The 26,837-nt window shown below is 40.9% G+C and overlaps 1 protein-coding gene across 1 annotated transcript; it reads right to left on the bottom strand.

The window, feature by feature from the left end:
- Nucleotides 1-152: 152 nt before the first annotated feature.
- Nucleotides 153-14,212, bottom strand: LOC121970179 (apoptosis inhibitor 5-like protein API5). The gene is made up of 16 exons (XM_042520704.1): nt 13,967-14,212; nt 13,718-13,882; nt 12,786-12,885; nt 12,629-12,694; nt 10,239-10,321; nt 10,091-10,165; nt 9,849-9,998; nt 4,656-4,721; nt 4,515-4,580; nt 3,881-3,991; nt 3,432-3,518; nt 3,239-3,345; nt 1,119-1,233; nt 969-1,034; nt 796-893; nt 153-701 (listed from the first exon to the last, which is right to left on the bottom strand). The coding sequence occupies exons 1-16, from the start codon at nt 14,054-14,056 to the stop codon at nt 509-511; spliced, it is 1,638 nt and encodes a 545-aa protein (XP_042376638.1). The 5' UTR covers nt 14,057-14,212; the 3' UTR covers nt 153-508.
- Between the last annotated feature and the right edge of the window lie 12,625 nt (nt 14,213-26,837).

Raw genomic sequence — 26,837 nt, 5'->3', positions numbered from 1 at the left:
AAAATAGAGTATCATGTGACAATTATTATATTACTCTAATTTAACAAAAAGTAATATACTGATGTAAATGAAATGGTACCTTTAAGAATGTTTGAGCATCAGCAGTTTTCTGGCTTGGCAATGACAACTGAGAATTTCATCAAAAAAAAAAATGACATAACTGAGAAAAAATGGCATTCAAACAAAACTTGGGCTTGGCCAATTACAACAATTTCAAAGCAAAAGATGTGTGATATACACAGTCGTAAAGGAATCGAAAAGCACTAAAGATGACAGTAGAATTTTTTTTTCAAAACACTACAAAAAGGAGCTACGATGAATCAATAAATGTTACAACACGTTCTTTGTGTTTCTACATGTCTTGAGTCATAAGTGTGCTGTCTCCTGCTACAACCATACAAACAGCAGAACAAACGTCTATGTTTTTGCCTGGTCTGAAGCTGAGAAAAAAGCATGATAAGTTCACTTTCATCTGGAGCTATCCTACTGATTGATTTTCCTACATAACTTAGTGATAACCCCTTGCTCTTCCTCCTCGCGCTCCCCTTCTTCCTGCTCTTCCATTTCTCCTACCACCTTGTGACAAACCTTGTAATGCTCTGTCAACGAGCTGGTTCTGTGCAATTCCTCCGCCTCGTGCCTTTTTGTTGGTTCCGGTGCTTGCACTTGACCCATTGATTGAAGGCATGTTTCTCTTACCCCTGGGCATCAAGTATCAAATATAGTTTTTAGAGAGGAAGGGAAGAAGAAGAAAACGCACTGTGAAGGTTAAAGTCGAAGTGCCTTTTTACACACCCTGCTGCTGCTGACGCTGACGATTGTTTCACTGGTTTCTTCCACGATAAGTTTATTTTTTCATCTCCAATAAATGAAGGTGCTTTGGCATGTAATGGCTGAAATAAAGAAATAGAACAAAGTTTAGATTAACTTGATGACCACCTTCTTATGATGAACCTCCTTACACAGACCTGGGTCATTGCCAGTATATTGTTGCAGATGCGTAATGCAGATGTAGTCTGTTGCTGCTCATTTTTCTGCACAGTATAGTGTGAATTCAGGTGAACCTAAGTCTCGCTGAAAATTTATTCTTAAGGTACCAATGATGAGGAAAGACTCACTATCTTCGCCTTTGCTTCTTGTGTCTTTGCTGAAGACATTGCTTTATCGTGATTATTCATTGCTTGGTTTAATTTCTTCATAGAATTCTTCACAAATTCTTCTGTGGATTTTAATCTGCTTCATGAAGGTTGCCAGTAAGATGTCAAATACAAAACCTTAAAATACCAACACAAGCTTAGAGACAATCAATTCACGTCACAAAAATGATTGTCAAAGTTCCATATTGCAAGGAGCATTGTGGACCAGCAGATAAGTTTTGATGTAAAATATTTGATATGCAGTACTAGCTCACTATGCTTGGAATCCGTCAATGGAGGATTTTCATTCAGTAGCCATTTTCCCATTTTCCTACAGAACATGGAATTATAAAAACCCACCAAGGAGGTGAGTTTTATAAAATCTAGCCTGTATGAATTGTTTGGAGAAGAGAAAAGTACCAATATGCCCTCAATGAAAAATAATGTTAAGTTGAACATTACCTAAAAATATATATTTTATTCCAAGTTAATTCCATCATATGACCAACCACACCATTAAGTCACTATGGTGAAGAGAAGGTTTATGTTCAAAGGAAACCGGCCATCAATAGAAAAACTTTGCTCCTATATTTTTGGAGTTCTGAAATATTCAAAATGCATAAACATAAGTAAATAATTCTCCTTAAATGGATGCTCACCCACCATTGAATGCTCAAACATGTGGTGGTTTGTGAACGCAAGAGAGGCCACACAGTAAACTAGCATCATAAACTAAGAAACTACAGATATGCTATGTTTATCCAGCCAATTGGTGAATGCTCTCTTCCTGAAAACAGTGTTTTTGTAATTGATCAAGCGATTGGTCGCCTCAACTAGAGTACTAGAGTACAGAGTACCGAGGCCAATCAGTCCAATTTGATGCATAGAAACAGAAATTAAGAAAACCCATAAAAACTGAGTAACAAACAAGGAGAAAGTAGAACCAGACTTTGTTTATGTAAATTATTTGACATTGGAACAATTCGTCATTATTAAACAATGTTACAAAAATACCCATATTTTATTTGGGGTGGCAACACAACAAATAATGGAAGAAAACAAAGGGGAATGAAATAATTGGCAGATATTGAGATGGGATAGTATCATGGTGAATTGGGAAGGAATCTGGGTGAACAAGGAAAGAATTGAATGTGAATCGAATAGGAGATAAGGAAACACTCTCCTTTTAACTGCCCTCAAAGTGAAAGGTGTCCGAAGTAATTTTAGTGCGCGTCAAACACTGATAGTTGATGATCAGGCATCATAAGAAACTTGAATTAGCAAGTGAGGTCTGTGTTTTCGCTGGATTAATAGAACTCTACAACGGCAATGCAAAATACATAAAAACAAAAAACGAATTACTGTCACCAAATAAAAAAACTCTTCTGCCCTATAGATGATCTACATGCTCTAACAAGATTACAGAATAAATAACAGTCATCTGATAATTGATTGACAGCATGCAATGTTACAGTGAGAGGAACAGTGACATTTGGCTGTAATTTTAGAATCGGAGGTGAGAGGATACTGATTCTGATATAGCCTTGCGTCCAACTGAATATAGGGATAAAATCCATGATGACAATCATGATGGTGAAGCATACTTGCCCACTTATGAAGGAGTATCAAGGATATACATATATAGATTGCTTTCTCTCCTACCACCTCAAGCTTTTGGATAAGTGATCGATTGACACTTTAAATATAATTTTAAACCAAAAGTAGAAGCAAAGAACTTGCTGGTGTAGTGCTTGAGTTTGCATCCACTAATGCAGTTAGTCGTACTATTGAGTCTTCATGCCAACCGTATACATAATTGACTGTCCAAATAGGCAGTTGGCTTGAATATTAAAATCTTAGAGTTTCATAGTAAATTGTGTAGTATGTTTTATATTTTTGTATATTTTGAAAATATATATGGTAAGCATTAATACAAAAAAACATTATATACTGGTAAAAGTAGAACTCATGCGTTACATTATTTTCCAGGTCAACTGATTCAACCAATTGAACATTCAAATTAGCAGTGTTACCAGTTTGATCTCTAGTCTAGTTTTGAAAATTTCTTTTGAAAGGGAAAATAAAGGATAAGATTGTTTCACCTCTCAGTGAAATCTCTGTAGTTCTCTGAAAAATCTTCTCCAAGCCTGTCTGAAGGCTGACCAGTAACAATCTTGTACCCACAAAGGCTGTTGGTAGAGTTTGGGGTCTGCATAACCATGATATCAGACACCACAAAAATATGTTTTGACACAAAGTGTGAAGGTAAACTGAAACAAAAATCTAGTTGATAACCTTATGTGCTAAATGGTGAAATGAGTATAATAAACACTCAAGATAATTATATTTAGGCTCTTCAGTCTTTCTTAGAGGCATGTACTTCTGCACAAAAAAAGAGTGCAATCAATATCAAAATACCCATAAAAATGGATTTTCTAGGTAATGGGAAAGAAAACAAACTAGTAGCAGATCAACAACATCGTCAAACAAACATATCCAGATAAAATACACAGAGATATTACTTCGGAGAAACATAGCAAATATATCTTTGAGAAAAAAAGGAACAAAGAAAGGGAGTCTATAGCAATAGATATGGCATGAAAGAATCCAAGAATGCATTAATCCCATATCACTCTGCTGACAAAACAGCATAGATGTAAAATGTTCTAGTCAAGACTGCATGCTGGGAGAAAGGAATACAGTGCTATATACTTTTAAGGAACTGATGGTGCAACACATAATACCTTCAATAGCATTACAATGGATGGAAGAAGTTGACGTGAATCCTGTGCACTTGCATAAGGTGAAGTTCCAGCAAGATTCTTGAGCAAATCTAATTTCCTCTCTTCAGGAAGCTGAGAAGATTAGATCACATGCTCTCAGACACAGAACACATGCTACAGATGATGAATATTATAGTACTAGAGGTCAATGCAAGGATGTATCAAATTTTCATTATATTTAGAACCATAGAAACAGTTACAATAGGGGCATTCGCATAGGACAATATATATACATGGTTAGTCCGAAAGATAAAAAAATGCATATAGAATCAAAAACAAATAGAAAAAAAATATATAAAAAAACTGCAGTGGTTTCTATCAACCAAACATATCATAAAGCACCTGCACCATTTTGTCTCAAAAGAACCAATGGGAAGTCATCTAAACAGGCACAAAGAAGTATGCTACCAGACAAATTGCAATAATATGATTAGACAAAAACATCCAGACAGCTTGGATTAAGATCATTATACAACATCCTTGGTGAACATTTTATGAAAAAGTTGGGTTAAAAAGGCAAGGTATGGAACACATTAACCTTAAGAAGCCTGTAAAGGAACAGGAAATTAAAATCAACATAGGCATACAAAGTTACCTTATCGAATACAGGTAATATGTGTTTGTTGACATAATTGAGGAACTTGCTGCTTGAGGCACCTCTCTGATACAATAGAAGCCGTCAATGTAACACTTTGTCATCAATTGTCATAAGCTTGTCCGCAATCTTGTAACTTACCACAAAAAGGGGAAGAGCCATACACATGCAGGAAATTAATCTATCAATATGATCAATGTCTTCAACCTGAAGCAACAGAGATTCCAGTAAGATTTCTTAACTAATTATCTGGGTAAACAATACTGTTGGCTCCGAAAGCAAAATTAAGTAATTATGAGAAATAATTATAATTTTATGAAGAAAGCAAGGACAGAAGAATAATCCAATGTTCTTTTTGACATGCTCGAAAAACAAACTTCGTAAATTGAAAAGAAAAAATGGCTATCATATCTTTTCACTCATCCATGCAATATATTCTGAATGATTTGTTACTGTATGGTGGAAAATAGTAACCAATATGAAACTACTCTTTGTGGATGAAAACACATAGAAGGGACTTGTATAAGGGACTTGTGTTCAGAAGCACAATTGCACAAAACAAAAATATCAAGTTATCTAGTGCCAATGTATCTGGGTATCTCATAGAAACCTATGTCAAACAACATGATATCCAACTTTGCTGTTTTCCGACAGTGTTTGAGTCAGTTGGCATGGCAAACAGATCAGCTAAAATGGCTTAAAGATCACAAGGATGAAATGACAATGGTGTTAGGATGGAGCATTGGTTAATGCAAACTCCTCAGAAGTATTTTATCTGGAAGGCATTGATGTGCGTAAATTATATACACTTTTATAGATATTTTGACGCACATCTACTTGTTTTTCATTAGCATAATCTATGTTTATTGCATCCTATTTCATTATAATGTCATACTTCCATTATATTCTGTTCGGAGATCTACTCTTTGCATATTTTGATTGACAGGACGCATATTGGAGTGAAAATGGAGTAAAAACGCACATGGGAGCAACTCCGGAAGAAAACAAGCGCAGGCCGTGTGACCCACACAGTCGTGTCCCCACTAGAGGCAAATCAAGCCACGGCCGTGTAACCCACATGTCCATGTGAATCTCCCCGTGCCAACATTCCATAGGCAAAGAAGGCCAAGGCCGTGTGACACACACGGTTGTATGAGGCTAACAGTGAAGAAGAAGGCCAAGGTCGTGTGAGCCACACGACCGTGTGACTCAACCCGAGAGGAAATTGAGTAAGGCAGTGTGAATCCACACGGCCGTGTGACCGGAGCCGAGGCCAAGAAGAAGCTGGCCATGTGGATGCCACACGGCCGTGCCACGGGGCCGTGCCACGCCGAAACAGAGCTGTGCTGAATTCTGGGCAGATTGCAGACCGATCGTAAAACGGCCATAACTTTGTGTTCGGTTGGAGTTTTGAACTGTTCTTTATACTGAAACGTAGCTAATTTCAAGATCTACAACTTTGCTTCAGATCCAACAGAGAGATAGCATTGTCTACCCGTGCTAAATGGCACGGCCGTGCCTCCTAACCGCGGGTTCATCTGTACCTCCGCCCAGACTGCAAACCAAACTTTGAACTGTCATAACTTTCGGCTCGGTTAGAGCCACGGTTCGATCCAAATATCAGATTGTAGACAATTTCAAGAGCTACAACTTTGGTTCAGGGTGAATCATGAGAAAACCTGGTTTAAAGGGTGAAAAATCCGGTTTACCGGACCCTTATAATCCTGGTTTTTCTGGGCAATTTGGAAGAGGTATAAAAGGGTCAAGATCCTCATTCTTTGACTCATCTTGGGTTTGGGACTTCGCCCCTCTCCTTGGGGAAGGGTTCTCCCCTTAGGGGAAAACCCAAAAGCTCCATTCACCTTCATCCCTTGACGATCCGTCCATCTCCGGAGCAAGGAGGCATCCCCAAGACATCGAAAACATCGGCAAGCATCTCTTCTTCCCCTTCTTCTCACATCTAGGGTTGTAAGTATACTTTACTTTATGTTTTGGGATTGTTCTTCCTTTGCAATGGAGTAGATCTCCTTTCTAGGATTAGGGAGTATTTGTGATGTGATGGAGATGTCAAACTATGTGGATTTGCCATGTTTCTATTCAATGATTTGTTAATGCCTTGTTCATGTTTGATGAAATGTGTGTGTGAAGCTTATATATATCTTTTGCATGTTTTATCAAATGGTTGTGTAGAATTGTTAATCCCGTAGAGGGGATACTCTAGATCGTATGACCGAGGAGCGCTAGTGACAGGCTGCCCCGCTAACGAACGTCTAGGGTATCACCTTGAAAGGAGAAGCAAATCTCCACAAGTAGGGGATCAGGCATAATCACTATTTCTATTTCTATGTTATTGTGTGTTAGTGTTTTCTGTGTTGTATGACCGAGGGGCGTTAGTGACAAGTTGTCCCACTAACGGACTTCATAGGAATCACTTCAATTTAGTAGCAGAGGACATGGAGTAGGAGATCATGCCGACTTATCCACTGCAGGAGAGAGTCGGTAATGCATCTAACTTCCTACAAGAGCATGAACATAGAGGATAGGAACTAAGCAATCTATGTAACATCGCCTAACATCACAAGGAAACCAAAATCTTAGAATCGCACCTCAAACCATCTCTCACATCCTCTTAGCTCAATCCCTCTCAAGATCCACCATCTCTTCTCTCTTCTCTTTCTCTTACTCTCTTTTCCAACAATCTTACGTTTGTCTAGATAATTCACCGTACGAAGTTAACTAGTACTTAATCAACAGCCCCTGTAGATTCGATATCTTTTTATTACTGACGACGAAACTGTGCACTTGCGGTTCATAACAGACATACATATGATAATGAGACAAAACAACTGCCTACGAGGAATTGATCCTAATGTGCCCATGAGTGAAGCACTAAGCTTCCATTAAGTTGGAGTCTTGAATGGTGGCATATGTATCCACAATAATATTACTACACTATCACAAGGATATGGCACAGCAAGCTTTATACACATAAGAAACAAAATTATCAAGGGAATTTTCCAAAGCATGCACTTGTTTTTCCAGATTTACCATGTTTCCATTTTTTTGCCGAAATGCATCTCTGTCTTGTTTTTCTCATTATACACTTCCATTACAAATTTAGCTCTAACCAGCTAATTCTGACATCAGCTTGTAGACTGATTCAGAAATCAGGCTGTTTGGACAAAAGTGGATTATTTAGGCATTATTAGGAGGTGAGTATCCCCAGCATACTCAACTTGCACATAAGATTTAAAGTGAAAATTCTGTCAAAAATTGATTTTAAATAAAGCCTGTTGACCATTTTACCCCAAGCAAGTTGATTCAAAAATCAGCTTGTTTAGACCAAAGTGAGCAGTTTTGGCATCATTACGATGCAAGAATCCTCAAAATGTGTTTGTTAGGTGGAAATGAACTCACAAATAAGATCTCAAATAGTCATAGTTGATTTCATGTTGACCATTTTATGCATATTTCAGGTGAAAATGAATCCTTACATAAGATATCATGTGAAAATGTTGTCACGAAGTGATTTCAATCTCAACATGCGATTGCTCAATTGAAGGATTTCTGAGATGTAGAGTATAATGGGAAAGAAAGAAAAAAAGAAGGGAAGTATATTAGAGACAAAAGAAAAATAGGGGTGTGTTTCAATAAATCAAAAAAAATCAAGGGTTGATAAATTGCCCAATAATCAATCAATAAATAAAACAAGTAGAGAAACTAACAATAGAGTAGTGGATTGTTATAGGGCAAACCGAATGTGTTGCCATCTGAACCTAATTTCAAGAGTGTAGAAATAGATAGGCTTTCCTGTTGCACCCTAGTTGATTCCCACATGGTAAATTGCGATGCAGTATTTGGAAAGTGCTGGTTTTGTGATGGAGCCAGCATTGAACACCTGACATACCACTAACTGGGGAGGATTAAAGTCTACTATTGAACTTTGAATCTTGACAAGGATGTTAAGTCTTAAATGGCTGAGATTGTGACAAGGATGTTAAGTCTTAAATGGCTGAGATTGTGATGCTAATTTAGTTTCATATTATGAATCGTGGAATAATGGAAGAGTTTTTATAAGCTTAAATGAATGAGCTACTATACTTGAACTTAAAAAATTTGGGGATAGAAAAGTTAATGTGTTACTAGTCCCATCTAGGAGATTGTGACATCATCTCTACCTACACTATAGAGTTTAGAATTATTGAGTAAATGCTTAGAAGACCATGCTCAAAAATGTAGATGGAGTATCGCACCGATGTTGATCCATCAACTTTTCCATCTTTAGTTTGTACCTACCTTAAAGAGTCTTTTTAAATCTATATACATAGAGCTCTACCCATTTCATTTCATCTTTGTGTCAAATTTTAGGGAAAAGAAAATAATCAGAATGGGAGACAGTTGAGTTAGATTGTTTTTCATGTTCAAATTTTCTTAGATTGGAGTCAAAGTTGAATTGTATTCTCACGATGTTTTAAGCTTTTCCATATTTGTATACATAATTTTAACGGTAAATGACCTTTAAGACAAATCTGGGTCCTATTGAGTAAAAACTAGTAGGTTAACTCATACTAGATTGTATTGTTTTGTTCTTTAAAATGTTACCATAGTTTTGTGATATAGCAAAGGAGTTGAATATCTCCATAACTATTCTTTGAACAAAACTCAGATCATGTAGGGTTTTCTGATTTTCTTCAATATCAAAACTTGAAAGTGGAATCTTCAAAGTAGAAAACCTAGCCCCATGAAAGAAAATCAAAATTAGGGTAAAAATGGTCTGAGTTCTTGCACACCCCCACCACAACTCCTTCGAAAAGAGAATATGAATAAACACAAAGGTGGCAGTTTCCCATATCCAAAATACTAAGTGAAACTATTAGAAAAAATGTTTAAGGATCAAATGAAGAGTTAGTCCATATCTTCAATCCTCTACTTGGCCTTCAAAATTACGCCAAGGAACTGTCATATACATAGTAGCAGGACATGTCTCATAGAAAAAGAAATGAAGGAAAATTCATACGATAAAAGTGCATATAAAACAACAAACAAAATAAGACAAAGTAAAATGCATTGATCTATTTAACAATGTTGATTTGCATGCATACATCATAAGAGAAACAAAGTTTAATAAAACAACAAATTGCATACTATCACATGAAAAGGAAAAAAAAAAACTTGTTACTGTACATATCTTTCCATTAGAAAAAAAAAAATAGAATTTAACTTCTACAATTTCATAATGAAAAGAAAATGAGCTTATTTGACAGAATATGATATACAATTGTTTCAATTATTATCATGTATAATTTATATTCACATTTGATGCCTACTACTTACATTGAATTGAGCATCTAGGTCAGCCTGTCCTTCAATAATCTCAATCAGTTCTTGCATATTTTCTGGGGGCACACCATCACCAAAAATGCTAAAACTCCTCAGAAAATCCATGAATAACTTAAATTCAGCACCAGTTACATCTTGTAAGCTCTGGAAAACAGATAAGAAAATCATATCATGGCAAATTTGCTAATTAAGATCTAAAACACAGCGAAAACCCACAAAAAGGACTGGAGATTTACCTTTTTCACCAAATCAGTAACATATCTTTCCATTTCCGCTTGTGACCTTAGCAGTTCAGCTTTGAGAGGAAACACCTGAGGTTGCACTTCTTCAATTAAGAAAAGAACATACATTTACAGCAAGTTACAAACATGAATTCAAGTTTACCTTGTCCTTAAGAAAACAAATAACCTTCTCACGAATATTCTCTGCTCCTTGCTCAATATGCTTAAACAAAGCTGTTAAAGAAGCTGAAAAACCAGAAACATCAATCAGATAATTAAAAATTTTGATGGACCAAGGCAGAATAATTTCCTTCTCAAAAAGTTCTTAACAAATCCATATGGGAGAAAAAAGTGGATAATCAGTAAAGTCGCCTGTCGTAAAAATAGCCATGCAAGACCATCCCAGGGCTGCTTTTACAGCTGAAAGTCCAGTAATACAAATACATGTTTATGGAGGAAATGGAAACAATCTGAACAATTCATTTTTGAAGCTTTATTGTGTATGAAGTCTTAGAACGCTAAGATGGCATATATGAAGTTGTTAAAAAAGATAAGACACTTATAACATAGGTGCAATTAGTGTAGCTCAAATTGACTGAAAATTTTCAGATAAATAAGTTGAAAGGTATGACCATTTTAAGGAGTTAATAGATTCTATGATTAGACAAGTTAAATCCATCATAGTTGAATGTGGGAGGGGTAGAGAAAGATCATAAGACTCTCATTTAATGTAATTCTGCCTAACTTAAAGACCTAGATATTGACAGTGTACAATCTTACATAGAATTCTACATGATTAAGATAACTGGTGGCTATATACAGTTGGGAAACATGATTTATTTTTGCTGTGTTTGGAGTCTTGGGCAGTCCACATTATGGTTAATATTTAAATTTATACTCTTATCTTGTTCGGTCCTAGTTCACCGATCTCTGAAATTTGGGAGCCTTTGTATACCATATTGTTGTGATGTTAATTTGCATGATTCTTTGGTTCAAATAGTGACTACTTGCCTTTGCAAAAGAATTATAAGTTAATAAGATAAAATACTAGAAAACTTGAAATCTTGTAACCATGTAGTTACATTATGACATTCGTTGGAAATCCAGCATAATTAATCCTAGGAGCATCTTTCCATGAATACTTCTCCAGAAAACTTTCCCAAAAGATCTTGTATTGGGAATTGGGACAATGAGACAAGGCAAAATGATTACAAGGAATTCTCGGATGCCTTTTGTCAATGTCTGTCATACTTATTCATGTCCAATCTACTACAGAGGAATATAGAAAATACTAGTCAATCAAGCATTAATCTGTTGATCAAAGGGCATCAGTCACATAGCCAAATCAATATCCGATCAAATGTACAATCTTATCTTTGGTTAAACAATCATTCATTTGAAAGGTTGGATGATTGTCTAGAGGATGAATTAATATTGTTTGTTTGAAGATTTAATTGATGCTTGCTTTGGTGATTAAGAGGTTTTGGTAGTTGATTGGGACAATTTGGTGAATATTGTAACACTATGTAATAGATATTTAAAAGCCAGTCAATTTCATAAAAGAATTAAAAGAATACTGAGAGTGTTTCATTATTTTTACTTAGATCAAAAACTAAAAACAACTTATTGATTCAATTTGAGTGCATTTATTTAATCTCAAGCTCCTCTATTTCTTTTCATCACCGAGCTACAACTGCATGCAGTGTTCTAAAAATCAGCCGCCAGCCGTACCGAAAACATACTAGTCGGCCAGCCTAGGTGGCCTTGGCGGGATTAGGCAGCCCTAGGCGGGATTAGGTGGCCCTAGGCGCCGACTAATCGATCGAATCGTCTAGGTACGGTGGAAATAGTGCAAGATTTTCATGTTTTTTTTTTAGTTTGGACTTTTAAAATATAAAGCCCAATTAAAAAAACAGAAAATGTAACATTATTTTTTTGTATTGGGCTTAAGTTATAAACTTTGGTCCAACAAGAAAATCGATTTGTTGGCTTGCCCTAGTGGTTAGCACCAAACTTCATCTTCATCGTACTAAGTAACCAGAGTTGGAGAAATCAGAGCAAATGAAGAAGCCCACGTTTATGAGAAATCAGATAGTTAAAAGGCTAGAGAAATCGATTTGAATGGTGACATTGAGTTTGTGTCCGATGAAGAACAAGTTGTTGAAAATTATGGAGAAGTAGAATAAATTTGTGATATATTAGTTGTGTAATTTTGAAATCATTTTCAATTTGATGTTATTGTGTTGGAGTTATAGAATGTGATTTATTATGTAATTTATATTGATACTGGAATCTACCTAGCGGCGCCTAGTCCCCGCCTAAGCGGCCTAGGCGCTAGGTGCTGGTTTGACGCCCGACTAGCGTGTAGCGAATTTTAGAACCTTGGTTGCATGGTTTAAAAAAAATGTAGTAAGAAAATCAGCACATTCTAGGAAATTACTTTAACACTTGATAATCAATTACCATCTTCAACAAACTAGCATGACAAATGTACAATTCATGCATTCATTATTATTTGTATAAGTCATAGAATTTTCAGCATTTTAACTTTACCTTTTACATCCTGCCTCAGAAGGGTCATCAGGGCTTTTTGCACTGCATCACGCTCTACATTTTCCTCTTAAGTAATAAAGTGAAAAAACATTAATGGAAAAAAACATAATATTAAGTATTGAATACCACAAACCAGTGCTCAAATACTAATATGTACCGTATATTAAGAGTTGTCCAAGAACATCAACAATTTTAGGTACATGTTCAGGGGTATCCTTGCACAGGAGAGGAAGACCTCGAATAGCTTGTATTCTAATCTGTTAGCATATACACGGTAGTAAGCATATGAAAAGAAGATACTAAAGATGTCATTATACACAAGTACACACATACAGAAGTAAGCTTTGCAATTAACCGTTAAGGATAAGAGTTGATAAAAATGAGTTTCACATTTCTATATGGTAAACATGAGAATCGTATAAGGCAATGTATCTGTGTCATTGTATCATACAAAGAAAATTCCATGAACTTAGATTTTCACTTATTTATTGTTTTTCTTTTTTGTAAGTTGGAAGGGGATAATGATATTAACTTATTACAATGAGAAGCAAAATACTCTGATGATTTTCAAAAACTTAGACATGAAAATCAAATAATGCAAAAATATCTGCAAAGAACTTCGTGTATGGCCATCCATGATAACACCAAATATGAACAAAATCGATATCTAAATACATAACTAGTTTCTCTTAAATATGTAGTATGGAAAAATATAGGTCAATCATGGATTATCACATTAGAGACAAACTTCATTTGTGTACTGTTTGATAATCGATCCTATACAAAGAAGCAAGAGTCATACACGGAGAACCACACTATATATCTATATATATATTATTTTACTAACAAATGCACATTTATCTCCGTTTTCTTTTCAGTGCGTCAAAGTGGAGATTATGCACATGCTACAAGGGTAAATCACGGAATAACCACAAACGAGATCTCGGTGTATTTGTCAGACAATAATGAAGCAAAGACTACACAAGCAACCACACAAGCAACTACCTCTATTTAAATCACCAATTGAAACGAAAAACATTCTATCTGCCAACACGCAAAAATAAAGCTAGAGAAAAGAATGAAACTAACCCCGAATTCATCCTCCTCGAGCAAATCAAACTGCGCGGTCATGGCTTCGGCAGCGAGGCTGGGGAAGAACTTAAAAAACCGAGGGATGAGCTGCGCGGCCAGCTGTTTCGCCTTCACGCTCTGCCCCTTCACCGCCGCTATGATACCTTGATAGTCATCCTCATGCTGCGAAAACGTACAGCAAACGGGTATCAATATAAGAAAGCAAACCCTAGCGAAGAGAGGAAGGAAGCAGTAAAATCGAGGCACCAGAGTTTTGTCTTTGGCCTCGTTGAGACGCTCCCCGAACTCGTAGAGCCTCTCGACTTCAGAGGCATCGGCAGCGGAATCGGAGGCCATAACTGGCGGCGAAGCGAAAAGCGTAGTCTCTCTCTCCCTCCTCGACTAGGGGAAAGATGGAACGGCGGAGCTCAGGAGGCAGCGGAGGACGGTGGCTACCGGAGAGCTTATGAGGTTTAGAGAGAGCTTAGGGCGACGGTTGTGATCCGTACGCGATAGTTTAGGAAGCATAGAGCTTTGTCCTAGATTTTATTCAAGCGAAAAAATGAATTTAAAAAATTTAGAATTTTTTCGAAACCAACAAATTTTTCGAAAAAAATAATAATAAAATATTTTTAAAAAATAATAAAAATGTTATATTTGATTTATATGTTAATCTATCTTTTATTAATTTTAATTAAAATATATGAGAGTTTTTTTAAAGACTAAAATACTTTATATATGTTATTATTTTATTAAAAATCTTCCTTTTTATTAACTAATTTTGTGAAGTATTTACATTAATATCTTTTTTTCTATTCACATTAAAAATAATTTCAAGATTTATTAATAATTCCACAAGCGAAACAATCAGTGATCGATACTCAGCTGCGGCATATTATTATGAATTTTTCTCATCACTAATTTTCTCTGGTTGTTTATATAAAAAATTATAGTTCTTTTTAGTCCCACATCTTAGAATTGACATCAAAGAAGTTTCTATAAATATTTTAGTCCAACAATGTTAAAAAAATATACTTTTCTTAATTTTTTTTTACTAAGATAAGTATAATATTAAATTAAATTAATTTTTTTCATCGGCAAAACAGTAAGGGTGACACTCGAAAATCCAAACAATTTGAATTTTCAAAGACTCAAATAATTCAGATTTTCAAAAGTTAGGTACTTTACCATAATTACTCTACTTTAGTATTTTAATTAATATAATTTCATTATAAAGAGTTAATGTGATTTCAATGTATTATATTACACACGCGACGCGTGGACACGATCACTAGTTATAAAAACTCTAACGAAAGTTGGACCATCTTGCTATTACTCAGGTTTCTCAAACACTCTCCGGTTACTTCTAAATATGCACGGTTCAATTTTTTATGTATAGTAGTAGGATATTTTTCTACAGCGACATAAATCTAGGATGTTAAGTTATTGGGCAGTCCCTCACTTGTATTTTTTCATTTATCAGATGAAAGATGAAAATTTTCTATAAAGCTATTTATTACTTTCAAAATTAATCAATTCAAATAATTATATACTGATCTTCTCCGAGCGATATGGTCAATCTTATTTGGTCGATCGGCTGAACCTCATTGCCGGTGAACCTGTACATAGGGGTCGTCATCGGCAGCAACTTGACACGGTCAATCTGGAGCTGATCGAACGCCTTCTTGAAAATGATGTTGACCGAGCTCCCTGTGTCAATGAATATGCGGTGAATAGTATAGTTGGCAATTACCGCTCGGATAATGAGGGTGTCTTCATACTTCACTTCAATCCTCTCAAGATCCCTGGGGTCGAAGCTGATCTCGGGTCCGCTCGCCCTTTCTTGACTACAGCCTACAGTGTGGATCTCCAGCCTCCGAGCGTATGATTTTCGAGCTCGATTGGAGTCTCCGCTGGTCAGTTCACCAGCTATGATGTTGATCTCCCCCTGGGCGGCATTGCTTCTGTTCTCCTCCTCCCGAACGGATGGTCTGCCTCGTTCGTGTGAGGCTCGGAGATGGTCGTCACTCCTTGGCTGACGATGGTGCTGTCGCTCTGGTGATCGCCTGGTCTCCTCCCGTCGTCCGATGCTCTGACGCCTATGTCGCCGGTCAAGGGAAGGCGATCAGCGGCGATAATTTCTAGGGACCGTTTGAGCGACCGAGGGGAATCTGCGACAATCGCGGGTGTTGTGGGTTGCCGACTGATGGAAAGCATAGAACATAGGAGTCCATACCTTTCCCTTTGGCTTGGGCCGCTCGGAGGCCACATGCTGGACGACGTGTGGCCTTGCTTCCTGATGTGGTCGTGCTCCTTCGGCTCGGGGCACTGTTGGTGGCTGGTGGTTGGTCAGCAGCCTTAGAGCGGGCGGCGCCGATGGTTCTGATGGCGCTTCCTTCTAGTCGCCTGGGCTTCCTTTACGTTTATGTATTTGTTGGTCTTCTTCAACATATGGTCGTAGTCTTGGGGCGGCTTCCTGACGAGCGATCAAAAGAAGTCCCCGTCCACGAGCCCTTGTGCGAACGCGTTCATCATGGTCTCGGACGAGACCGAGGGAATATCCATCGCTACTTGGTTAAAGCGCTGGATGTAGGCTCGGAGAGTCTCTCTTGGCCCTTACTTCATGGAGAACAGACTAACACTTGTCTTCTGAAAGTGCCTGCTGCTCGCGAAGTGGTGGAGGAAAGTCGTTCAGAAGTCCTTAAAACTCTGGATCGACCCATCCGGTAACCTCCGAAACTAGTGTTGTGCCGAGCCGGATAATGTAGTGAGGAAGACTCGGCATTTGACTTCATCTTTGTATTGATGAAGAGTAGCGGTATTGTCGAACTTACCAAGATGGTCGTTCGGGTCGGTTGATCCGTTGTACTCTCCAATCATCAGAGGAGCGTAGTGCCTCGGTAGCGGATCTTGCAATATCGCCTCAGAGAATTGGCGGTTGATCCGCTCGGGAGACAAATTAGCTTTCGGCGCTTTGCCTCTCTAAGCGTCCCGAACGGGCGCTTCATCTGACGAAAAACCTCGCTCTTGGTTTGCTTGCGCGATCTCGGAGGACGTTTGGAACAAAGCCCAGTGGAATGGTACCGGGGCTGGCGGCGCCTCCCCTTGTGTGTCGGTTGGCCCTTTATTCTGTCCCCAGATGGCCAACTGTTCAGGCCGGTCTTCCTGCGCCGCTCGGCCTCCCGAGGCTGATGTCGCCTGTTGCGCCAGCCGATCGGCCAACGCTCTTTGCTGCTGCTGCTCGATTATTTTTGCCGCTCATGCTCGTATGAACGTGCCGAGCTCCTCCTGAGTGAGCGTCACGGTGTGAAGTCGTCCAGCTTCTTCCATCTTCTCGGCTCAGATGCAGGTGAGTTCCCACAGACGGCGCCAAATTTGATCATGTCCGAGAGTCGAGTCGACGGACGCTGGGGAGAGGGTGCTCACGTTGACTGGATGTAGACTGAAGATGATGTGGACCTCCGACAAGCTAAGCCTGCAACCACAAGTCGTTAGTACCGAGCCAAGGAGGGGTTCCCCTACGATGGCCCTCCGACGCTCAAGTCAGTCACCGCGCGGCAAGCGAATGAAGTGGAGAAGAGTAAAGAGTAGTAGCGTAACTGTAGTTATAGTAGGAGTGAACATACCTCCGTCAAAGTCTGGGGGTCCTTATATAGGGCTCCCGAGAGGCACGTGCACGCTTCCCAAGGCGTGCACGCTTCTCAAAGGATACCCGGAAAGGACGTGTCAGAAAAGCGTGCTTGATGTCATGCTAGGGGTGCAAACGAATCGAATCGAGCCGAATATATATAAAAATATAAAACTCGAATTCAGCTCGAAATAGGTATATTCGAGTTTGAGCTCGATTTGAAGCTCGAAAAATTTAAAATGTCTTATTCGAGTTCGGTTCGAATTAGGGCTCGGATTCGAGTTTGGCTCGAAATATTCGAACATGTTCGCGAACTATTCAAATTATTGCTTGAAAATAGGTTCGAAAGGCTCAAAATTTATTTATTTAATATATATTTAACTTATATTAATAAATATTAAGACTTGCGAGCGGCTCGCGAACAGTTCGAATAATATAATTTGGGTTCGAGTTCGACTCGAAAAAAAGTTCGAACATGTTCGAGTTCGGCTCGAATTCGATAAATTCGAATACGAATCGAATATTTTTCGAGCCGGCTCGAAAAGCTCGCGAGCCGACTCGATTCGTTTGCAGCCCTATGTCATACCTTAACAACTCGAGCATATCTCTGCCGTGATAGTGGAAGCTTCCACCGTACGATTCTTTATCTGACCATGCCGCCAACCATGCCGCCTGTCGGCGACACTGGTCCCGAGGAAGATATTCCCAACTGCTCCTTTTGTTCGTTATTGGGCCGAACGGGAGGAGTGATACCATGTCCGGGTCGAGCGGGAGAGCCACTCGGCTAGTCCGTTGTCCGGGCGATATCGTGGTCGGCCCGAGCGTCCACTCGACCCATGGTCTGCTATCCGTCTCCGCCCTGTCGAGCGAGGGAGCCCTACCTACTTGGTCGGGGCTGCACCCACCGTTTAACCGAACTAGACGATCGCTCGGCCTTCGTCCTTTCATGCTTGAGCTTTTTGAGCGTCGAAAGCTCGGTATTTGGCCGAGCTGTCGAAGTGTCGAATCGGCTACTCTTCATGCTGACCGGGAAGGTGGTTCGCCCGATCGGACGAGTGCCCAGGACATTGACTACTTTGACTATGACTCTCCACATGACGATAACCTTCTACAAGACGAACCCCACCCTTACCACAAGATCATATACCAAGATTAAAAAAAATACAAACAACCTATATGTTTAGAAATTGAACACAAAGAATATAAAGATTCATTTAGCTAAACATTTTTTTAGTTAAATTCTGAGCTACTCGCATTCAAACAAATTATTATAAATTTCCTTGACAAAGAAAATTACAAATTTTATCAGACAAAATGGAAACGACCTTCCAAATTACATAAATCATCAACAAGAAGTCCATTAGAAATTTTATTCCCAAAATATCCCTTATCAAATTGAGTTGAGCTATCGCTAATTGTATAAATTATTAGATAACTATTGTAATATGTAAAAACTATCTTTTGCGGTGATGAGGGGCCCATCTTGCAGGGGATAGCTACCACGATGGAGGTCAAAGTCAAGGCGGTCAACGCTCAGATATCATCGGTCGGTCGGGCGAGCAAATCAACGCTCAGATATCATCGACCGATCGGTCGATTAGGTCAACGCTCATGTATTATCGACCGGTCGGGCAAGCAGGTCAATGCTTGGATATCATCGGTGGGTCGGGTGATCAGGTCAACGCTTAGATATCGTCGGTCGGTCAGGCGAGTAAATCAACGCTCAGATATCATCGACCGGTCGGCCGATTAGGTCAACGCTCAGATATTATCGACCGGTCGGGCGAGCAGGTCAACGCTTGGATATCATCGGTCGGTCGGGCGATTAGGTCAACGCTCAGATATCGTCGGTCGATCGAGTGATCATGCCCCAACTGGGGGAGAGAAGCTTCTGGTCCGATCCCTCCTTTGATACGGAGAAGTATCAAATGACTAACGCTCAAAAGAGTTTTGAACGCCAGACAAGAGGAAACGATATGCAAAAATTGGGCCGAGCAGCTATCTCGCTCGGCCAGGCAGCAAGACTTGACATTGGCACAGTGGAGCTCCGGCCGAGTGGACGTAACACAAGCACAGGGGAGTTCCGATCGAGCGGACGCGACACACGTAACAAAATCCCGGCCGAGCGGGCAGTACACAGGAACAGCGAAGTCCCGGCCGAGCAGCTATCCTGCTCAACCTAGCAACTACCTCGCTATGTTATCCCTCGACATCCTTTTGGGAGTTAGTACCGCTGACACGGGGCATGCATGGCTAATCAGAAGATCGTACGACGGAAGCTTCCATTGTCACATCAGAGATATGCTTGACCTGTTAAGATATTGTGTTAGGGACACTTTACTCACGAGTCTTTTCAGGAGAAACTTAGGGAAGCGTGCTCACCTTGGGGAGCATGCACGCGCGCTATAGGAGCTCTATATTAAGGGGGGTCCAAGCATCGGTGGAGGTAGGTAATAGACATTATTCATGCTACACTGTTAATTCTTGTTGTTGCTCCGCCTTGTACTTCATCGTCAGTGACTGACTTGAGCGTCGAGGGCTAATGTCGGGGACCCCTTCCCTTGCTCGGCACTAACGTAATCTGTGTTGCAGGTCGGAGTGAAGTTTACAGGTGATCAGTAAGACCGCCACATCCCCAGCTTTCCATCTCATCGACTTTCGGATAGGATCATATTTGACGTCGTCTGTGGAAACTTAATCTACCTCCGAGTTGAGAAGATGGAGGACGCTGGATGACTCACTATTGTGATGCTCACCAAAGAGGAGCTCGACATGCTCGTGAAAGCCCGAGCGACGAAGATGTTTGAGCAGCAGCAATAGCAGGCACTAGCTGATCAGCAAGTGCAGCAGCCGACGACGTCAGTAGTAGGAGGGCGAGCGAGATTAAAAGACCAACCGGAACAAGTTTCCATATGGGGCAGAATAGAGGGTCGACCGGCACGCAGGGTGAAGTGCCGCTCGCGCCCATCCCCTTTCATCGGCCTTGTTCTAAACCCTCTCAGAAATAGCTCAGGCGAACTAGGAAAGGGGGGCATCTTCGAACGATGCTCCCGTTCGGAATTTGCGAAAAGGAAAGGTGCCTAGAAGTCACGCTTCGCCCGAGCAAATCAATCTGCAGTTCTCTCAGGATATCTTGTGTCACCCTCTACCCAGACACTATACCCCACTGGTGATCGGGGAATATAATGGAATGACCGATCTAGATGATCATCTGGATAAGTTTGATAACGCGGCCACGCTGCACCAATACACAGATGGGGTGAAGTGCCGAGTCTTTCTCACTACTCTTTCCGGCTCGGCACAATGCTAGTTCCGAAAACTGCCGGACGGATCAATATGTAGCTTCAAGGACTTCCAAGCTACGTTCCAGCACCATTTTGCCAACAGCCGATGCTATCAGAAGACGAGCGTCAACCTCTTTCCCCTAAAGTAGGGACCCAAGGAAGCACTCTAAGTGTACATCAGACGTTTCAATCAAGTAGCCATGGATATCCCCTTGGTCTCATCCAAGACGATGATGAACGCCTTCACTCAAGGGCTGGTTGAAGGAGAGTTCTTCCGATCGCTCATTAGGAAACCGCCCAGGGGCTTCGACCACCTGCTCAGGAAGGTCAATGAATACATAAATGTGGAAGAAGCTCAAGCAGCAAGGAAGAAGGAGACGCCGGCTGAGCCCGCACCGGTGCCCGAGCGACGATCGTCGAGCAGCCACCAACCGCCCAAAGGGCCTAGAGTAGAGGGAGCGCGGTCACACCAGGAGGCCAAGACACATGTCGTACAGCATGTGGCCTCCAGTCGGCAGAAGACGACAAGAGGCAAGGTATGGATGCTAATATTCTGCTCCTTTCACGAGTCGGCAATGCACAACACGCGCGACTGCTACGATCTGACACTGATTGACAATCGACCGGTGCCAAGGGGATACCGCCGCCGATCTCCAACTCCCGATCTGCGACATAGACAACAATCTACCGGGCGACGAGAGGAAGAAAGAAGGGCGCCCAAGCGGCACCATCAACACCAGTGGAGGGATAACACTGATCCCTCCCGAGTCCTGGATAAGCGAAATAGACCCTCCACTTAGGAAGAAGAAAACAGAAGCAACGCCGCCCAAGGAGAAATAGGCATGATCGCTAGTGGGCCGATCGGCGGTGACTCCAACAGAGCCAGGAAGTCGTACGCTCGACGACTGGAGATCCACACCGTGGGATGCAGCAAGGAGAAGGTAGAAGAGCCCGAGATCAGCTTCGGCCCCAGCGATTTGAAGGGAGTGGAGATCCCTCACAACGACGCGCTGATCATCCGGGCGGTAATTGTTAATTATACTATTCATCAAATTTTTGTTGATACATGGAGATCGGTGAACATCATCTTCAAGAAGGTGTTCGATCAATTACAAATCGATCGAAATGACTTGCTGCCCATGACGACCCCTCTTTACGGTTTTACGGGCAATGAAGTACTACTGCTTAGACAGGCCCGACTGGTCATCTCACTCGGGGAAGAGCAACTGAGGAGAACCAGGACCTCAAACTTCATCATGGTGGATGCACCGTCGGCCTACAATGTCATCTTGGGTCGACCGGCCCTCAACGAATTCCGGGTGGTAATGTCTACATATTGACAAAAGATCAAGTTCCCGGTGGACGACCGGGTGGGCGAAGTTAAAGGCGATCAGCTGGCCGCTCACGCGATGCTACGTCGAGATGGTCAAGTCCGAAGCGACAAGCTCTCGGAAGAATCCGCGCTTGGAGGTGAACACAATCACTGAAAAACCTCCTACATTGGTGTACGAAGAAAAAGATGAGGTTAGTATCCATCCCAGCAGAACAGAAGCAACCGCCTTTATCGCCGCCGACCTGGAGGTGGAGAAGAAGACAGAGTTGGTCGCTTGCCTTAGATAAAATCATGATGTGTTCGCATGGTCGACACATGAGCTTCCCGGTATCTCCCCGAGTGTCGCTCAGCATGAGCTTCATCTCCGACCGGACGCTCAGCCCGTGAAGCAAAGAAAGAGGGATTTCAGCGCGGAGCAAAGATAGAGAAGTTGCTGGAGGCCAGTCATATTAGGGAAGTTCAATTCCTGAGCTGGCTAGCCAATGTCGTGTTAGTCTTCAAGCCGGGTAATAAATGGCAGGTCTGCATCGACTTCCGTGATTTGAACAAGGCGTGTCCAAAAGACTTCTATCCGTTACCCAGGATAAATCAGATGGTGGACTCAACAGTGGGTTACGAGCTGATCTGCATGCTCGATGCATACAAGGGTATCACCAACTGCCGCTCACTTGAGAAGACCAGGAGAAGGTCAGCTTCATTACGGCCTACGGAGCGTACTACTACAACATCATGTTGTTCGGACTCAAGAATGCTAAAGCCACTTACTAGAGGTTGATTAACAAGGTGTTCCGATGGCAGATCGGTCATAACATGGAGGTATACGTCGATGACATATTAATAAAATCCCTCTGAGCTGCTGACCTGTGTGCAGATATCGAGGAAACCTACTGAACGCTGAGGGCTTATGGAATAAAGCTGAATCCGAGTAAGTGTCTGTTCGACGCAAAGAGTGATTGCTTCCTGGGTTACATCGTCACCGAGTGGGGCATTAAAGCCAATCTAAGCAAAGTCAAAGCGTTACAAGACATGTCGCCGCCTCAAAACTTGAAGGAAGCTCAACGGCTGACTGGTTGGATCACGGCACTGCCCAGATTCATATCCAAGTCATCCGCCCGGAACCTGCCATTCTTCAAAGTGTTTCACCGAGCTACAAAATTTCAGTGGGATGTCGAGTATGATCGGGAATTGGAAGAGCTTAAGGGATATCTAAACTCCTTGCCTGTATTGGCCAAGTCGATTGTTGGTGAGTCACTCTGGATTTATCTATCATCCAATGAACATGCCGTTGGATCGACGCTAGTTAGGTAGAACGACCAAGAGCAACAACCTTTATACTTTTTAAGTCATATATTAAAGGATGCAGAGTCTTGCTACATCGGTTTGGAAAAATTAGCTTATGCTTTGATTCTCGCCGTTGGAGGCTTCGCCCATATTTCCTCTCATACTCAATCATCGTACTGACTAACAACTCCATGGGACGGGTTCCTCTCAAGCCCAATGCATCGGAAGACTGATCAAATAGACGACCGAGCTAAGTAAATTCGACATATAATATCAACCCCGAGCGGTAATCAAGGCTTAGAGCTTGGCAGATTTTATCATAGAGGTCCAGAATGTCGAGCCGGAGGTAACATGGAAGATATATGTTGACGGCTCGTCCACTCGGCAAGGTAGCGAAATCGACATATTGCTCATCTCACCATGGGAAGACTAGATGCAACTTTCCGTTCGGCTGGACTATCATGCCACTAATAATGAAGCAGAGTATGAGGTGTTGGTGCAGCGGGACCGGCAAGAGGGGGGGGGGGTGAATTGCCTGTAAACAAAAATTATACCCTCCTCAAGAACTTTCAACTCAAATATAAGCAATGATTAAGAAATTGAACAGGAATAAAATAGAACAGAAAAAGCAGACTCAGTGATTGACTTGGTTACAACCGAGACGGTTGTTAATCCAAGACGGTTGGAAAGCACACTAACAAAGTCTCCTTCTCTGAAGGCGGAGAAGCCTTTTACACTTGGAGAGCACAGAACTATTGCTTGGAAAATTAAGAGTACAAGAGTTGTATTGTTTAGCTGTTCAAGACCCGTTTATATAGGGGTTCCAAGATTTATCAGATCACCTGATCCTCGGGATCAGGTTTTGACTTCGAGAGGGATCGGTCGACCGATCCCCAGGTTCGATCTACCGAACCTATTGTACCTGCCCAGTCTTCTGTCCAGGTGCAGTCTCTCTGGATCGAGCTTAGGTTCGGTCGACCGATCAGCCAACGGTCTCCACTCAATCTGACCCGATCAAATCGCTCGACCAAGTCTTTGATTATCTTCGGTTCGGTCGACCGATCAGCCAACTGCTGGTTGTTGACGTGGCTGGAACGGCTGGCTTCTGAAGATAGGAGTTCGGTCGACCGATCATGGGGTTCGATCGACCGAACACTTGTCAAGTCAACTCCCGGTTGACTTGCTCTGGTTCGGTTTGCTTGGGTGATTTCGCCAACCGGAATAGGGCTCACCCGAACCCAATTCCCGACGTTCTCCTCGAGCAGTCTTTCGTCCTGGCTTTACGTCCCTCGAACGCCACACACATTCTTCACGTCCACCGGTGTACTCTTCCACAGTTGTCTCGTCCTTCGGACGCACCGAGCCCGTCGGCTCCCTTCCCGTGCCGTCCTTCTCGCTAGCTGCGTCTTCTGCCCGACTTCCTGCGCTCCTAAGCTTCTGTACACTTAGAGGCAGGGATCAGACAAACATGACCTAACCTAAACTTGGTTCATCACATCAAAACACTCACGGGGTCTAACAATCTCCCCCTTTTTGATGTGTATCAACCCAAGTTTAAGTTAGGGTAAAACATGCAAATAGTAATTTTAAGAAAATTACTAAACTAACATTTTAGGCAAAAAAAAATAAAGTTTGCAACATAAGAGAGAAAAAAAATTAATTTTCCTAACTCCCCCTAAACTTATTACTTGATTCTCCCCCTTTGATCACAACAAAAAAACGGGGTGAAAATAATTTTCTAAGTTATTTTGAAAAAATTTGCTAAGTGAAAATTTAATATTATTTTCAGAAAAACTTAGCTTAGATAAATCTAATTTTCAGAAAAGATCTTAATTAAAGAAAAAATGGAAAATTTTCTAAGTAAAACTTTCAAAAAACATTTTTCAAAAAAAAATATTTTTGAAAAATTTCTAAGGAAATGTTTTAAACACTTTTCAAAGTATTATTTTATTCTAATTTTAATGCTTTTACCAGAGAGTTAATTAAATATTTTATTTCAATATTTCGGCTTCCAGGTCGTGGCGAGGCACTAGGCCTTCTTGGTTATTGGAGCAACAACCACTTCCTTAGACAAAACTTCCATAAAGAGACTCATTGTTTAATTTTCTCACTGTAAGCTTTTAAGAAAAATTTAAACTAGCAAAGATTTTGGAACCCAGTAAAGGTTCCTTCCTACAGGGTTGGTCAAAAATTTAGGGGGTACATATCCTTTAGGTATTTTTCTAAGTTGACCCTGATATTTTCTTATATACCAATTTAATTTTCCATAAATTCTTAATTTTGATTTTGAAAATTTACTTAAGCATGCATCATTGTTTTTAAATTTCTCAATTTCAACTTTTAATTTCTCATTTTCTAAATTCAAATTTTCTAACATTATTTTTAAATTAGAAATTTCTTTTTCTGATTTTACTAAGTCTTTAGTAAGTACTTTGATAAACTTAAAAGACTGAGAGGGAGTGAGATCACGTACCTTACTTACCTCACTTGGTGAGGCTCCCCCTTCATCGTAGCTTTCTTCTTCTGATTCTCCCCTTTGATCAATGCTCATCTCTGAGTCCGAGTCATCTTCGAAGATATGGTTGGCCACCAGTGCTAGTCCCGAGAAAGCTTCGACATCTGACTTGGAGGATGAAGAATCATCCCATGTAGCCTTCAGGCTCTTGCGTGTAGAGGACGTCGGTTTTTGAGGCTTCTCTTTGTTCTTTTTCTTCAGTTGGGGCAGTCATCCTTAATGTGCCCTTCCTTATTGCAGTTGTAGCATCGGACCGTCCTTCTGTTGCGTTGATGCTTCCTCGACTGTGATTTAAATTTATTAGTTTTAACAAATTTATTTAGCTTTCTTACCAATAACGCTGCTTCATTTTCATCGATCGATGCTTCGGAGTCGAGATCGTCCTTTTCGGCTTGTTGGGCAATGTTGAGGTTCGACTTCTCTACTGGTTTCTCTGCAAATCAAGACTCGTGAAGTTCGAAGGTAGAAAATAAGTTTTCTAAACTACTTACCTCGAAGTCCTTAGAGATGTAGTATGCATCTACTAAGGACGCCCAATCTGGAGTTCTGGGGAAGGCGTTGAGCGCGTATCGGATGGAATCTCGGTTCGTTACTTCTTCTCCAAGGTTGCTTAGTTGAGTTATTAGCTCCTTAATCCTTGCTTGGAGTTACGCTACCTTCTCGTCATTGTTCATCCGGAGGCTCGTTAGTTGCGTCCGAAGAATGTCGCGCCTCGCTAGCTTTGCTTCCGAGGTACCTTCGTGGAGCTCTAGGAATTTCTCCTAAAGGTCTTTTGCGGAGTCGTAGCTTTCGATCCGACTTACCTCCTGGGGTGGAAGAACGCTAAGCAAGTGGAACTCAGCCTTTCCGTTAGCCACGAAATCAGCCTGCTCCTTCTTTGTCCATTAGCATTCTTCTTTATCTTTTGGAGCTGCAAAATCATATTTCATTGTAATAAGAATGTAAAATCTGTTTTAAAGAATACCTCCATTTTTCGCTTCCATGTAGCGAAATCTTCGTTGAACTTTGGGGGATGAATGTTCGCGCCGGCCATTGTCCTGATCTTTGTGCTTCAGACGACGGTTAGTCCTCCTGCGGCTGTTGGGCTCTGATACCAC

The sequence above is a fragment of the Zingiber officinale genome, chromosome 4A, assembly GCF_018446385.1.
Source record: "Zingiber officinale cultivar Zhangliang chromosome 4A, Zo_v1.1, whole genome shotgun sequence".
Lineage (NCBI taxonomy): Eukaryota > Viridiplantae > Streptophyta > Magnoliopsida > Zingiberales > Zingiberaceae > Zingiber > Zingiber officinale.
Note: the sequence above shows the minus strand (reverse complement) of the source record. Positions and strands in the feature narration are given on the sequence as shown.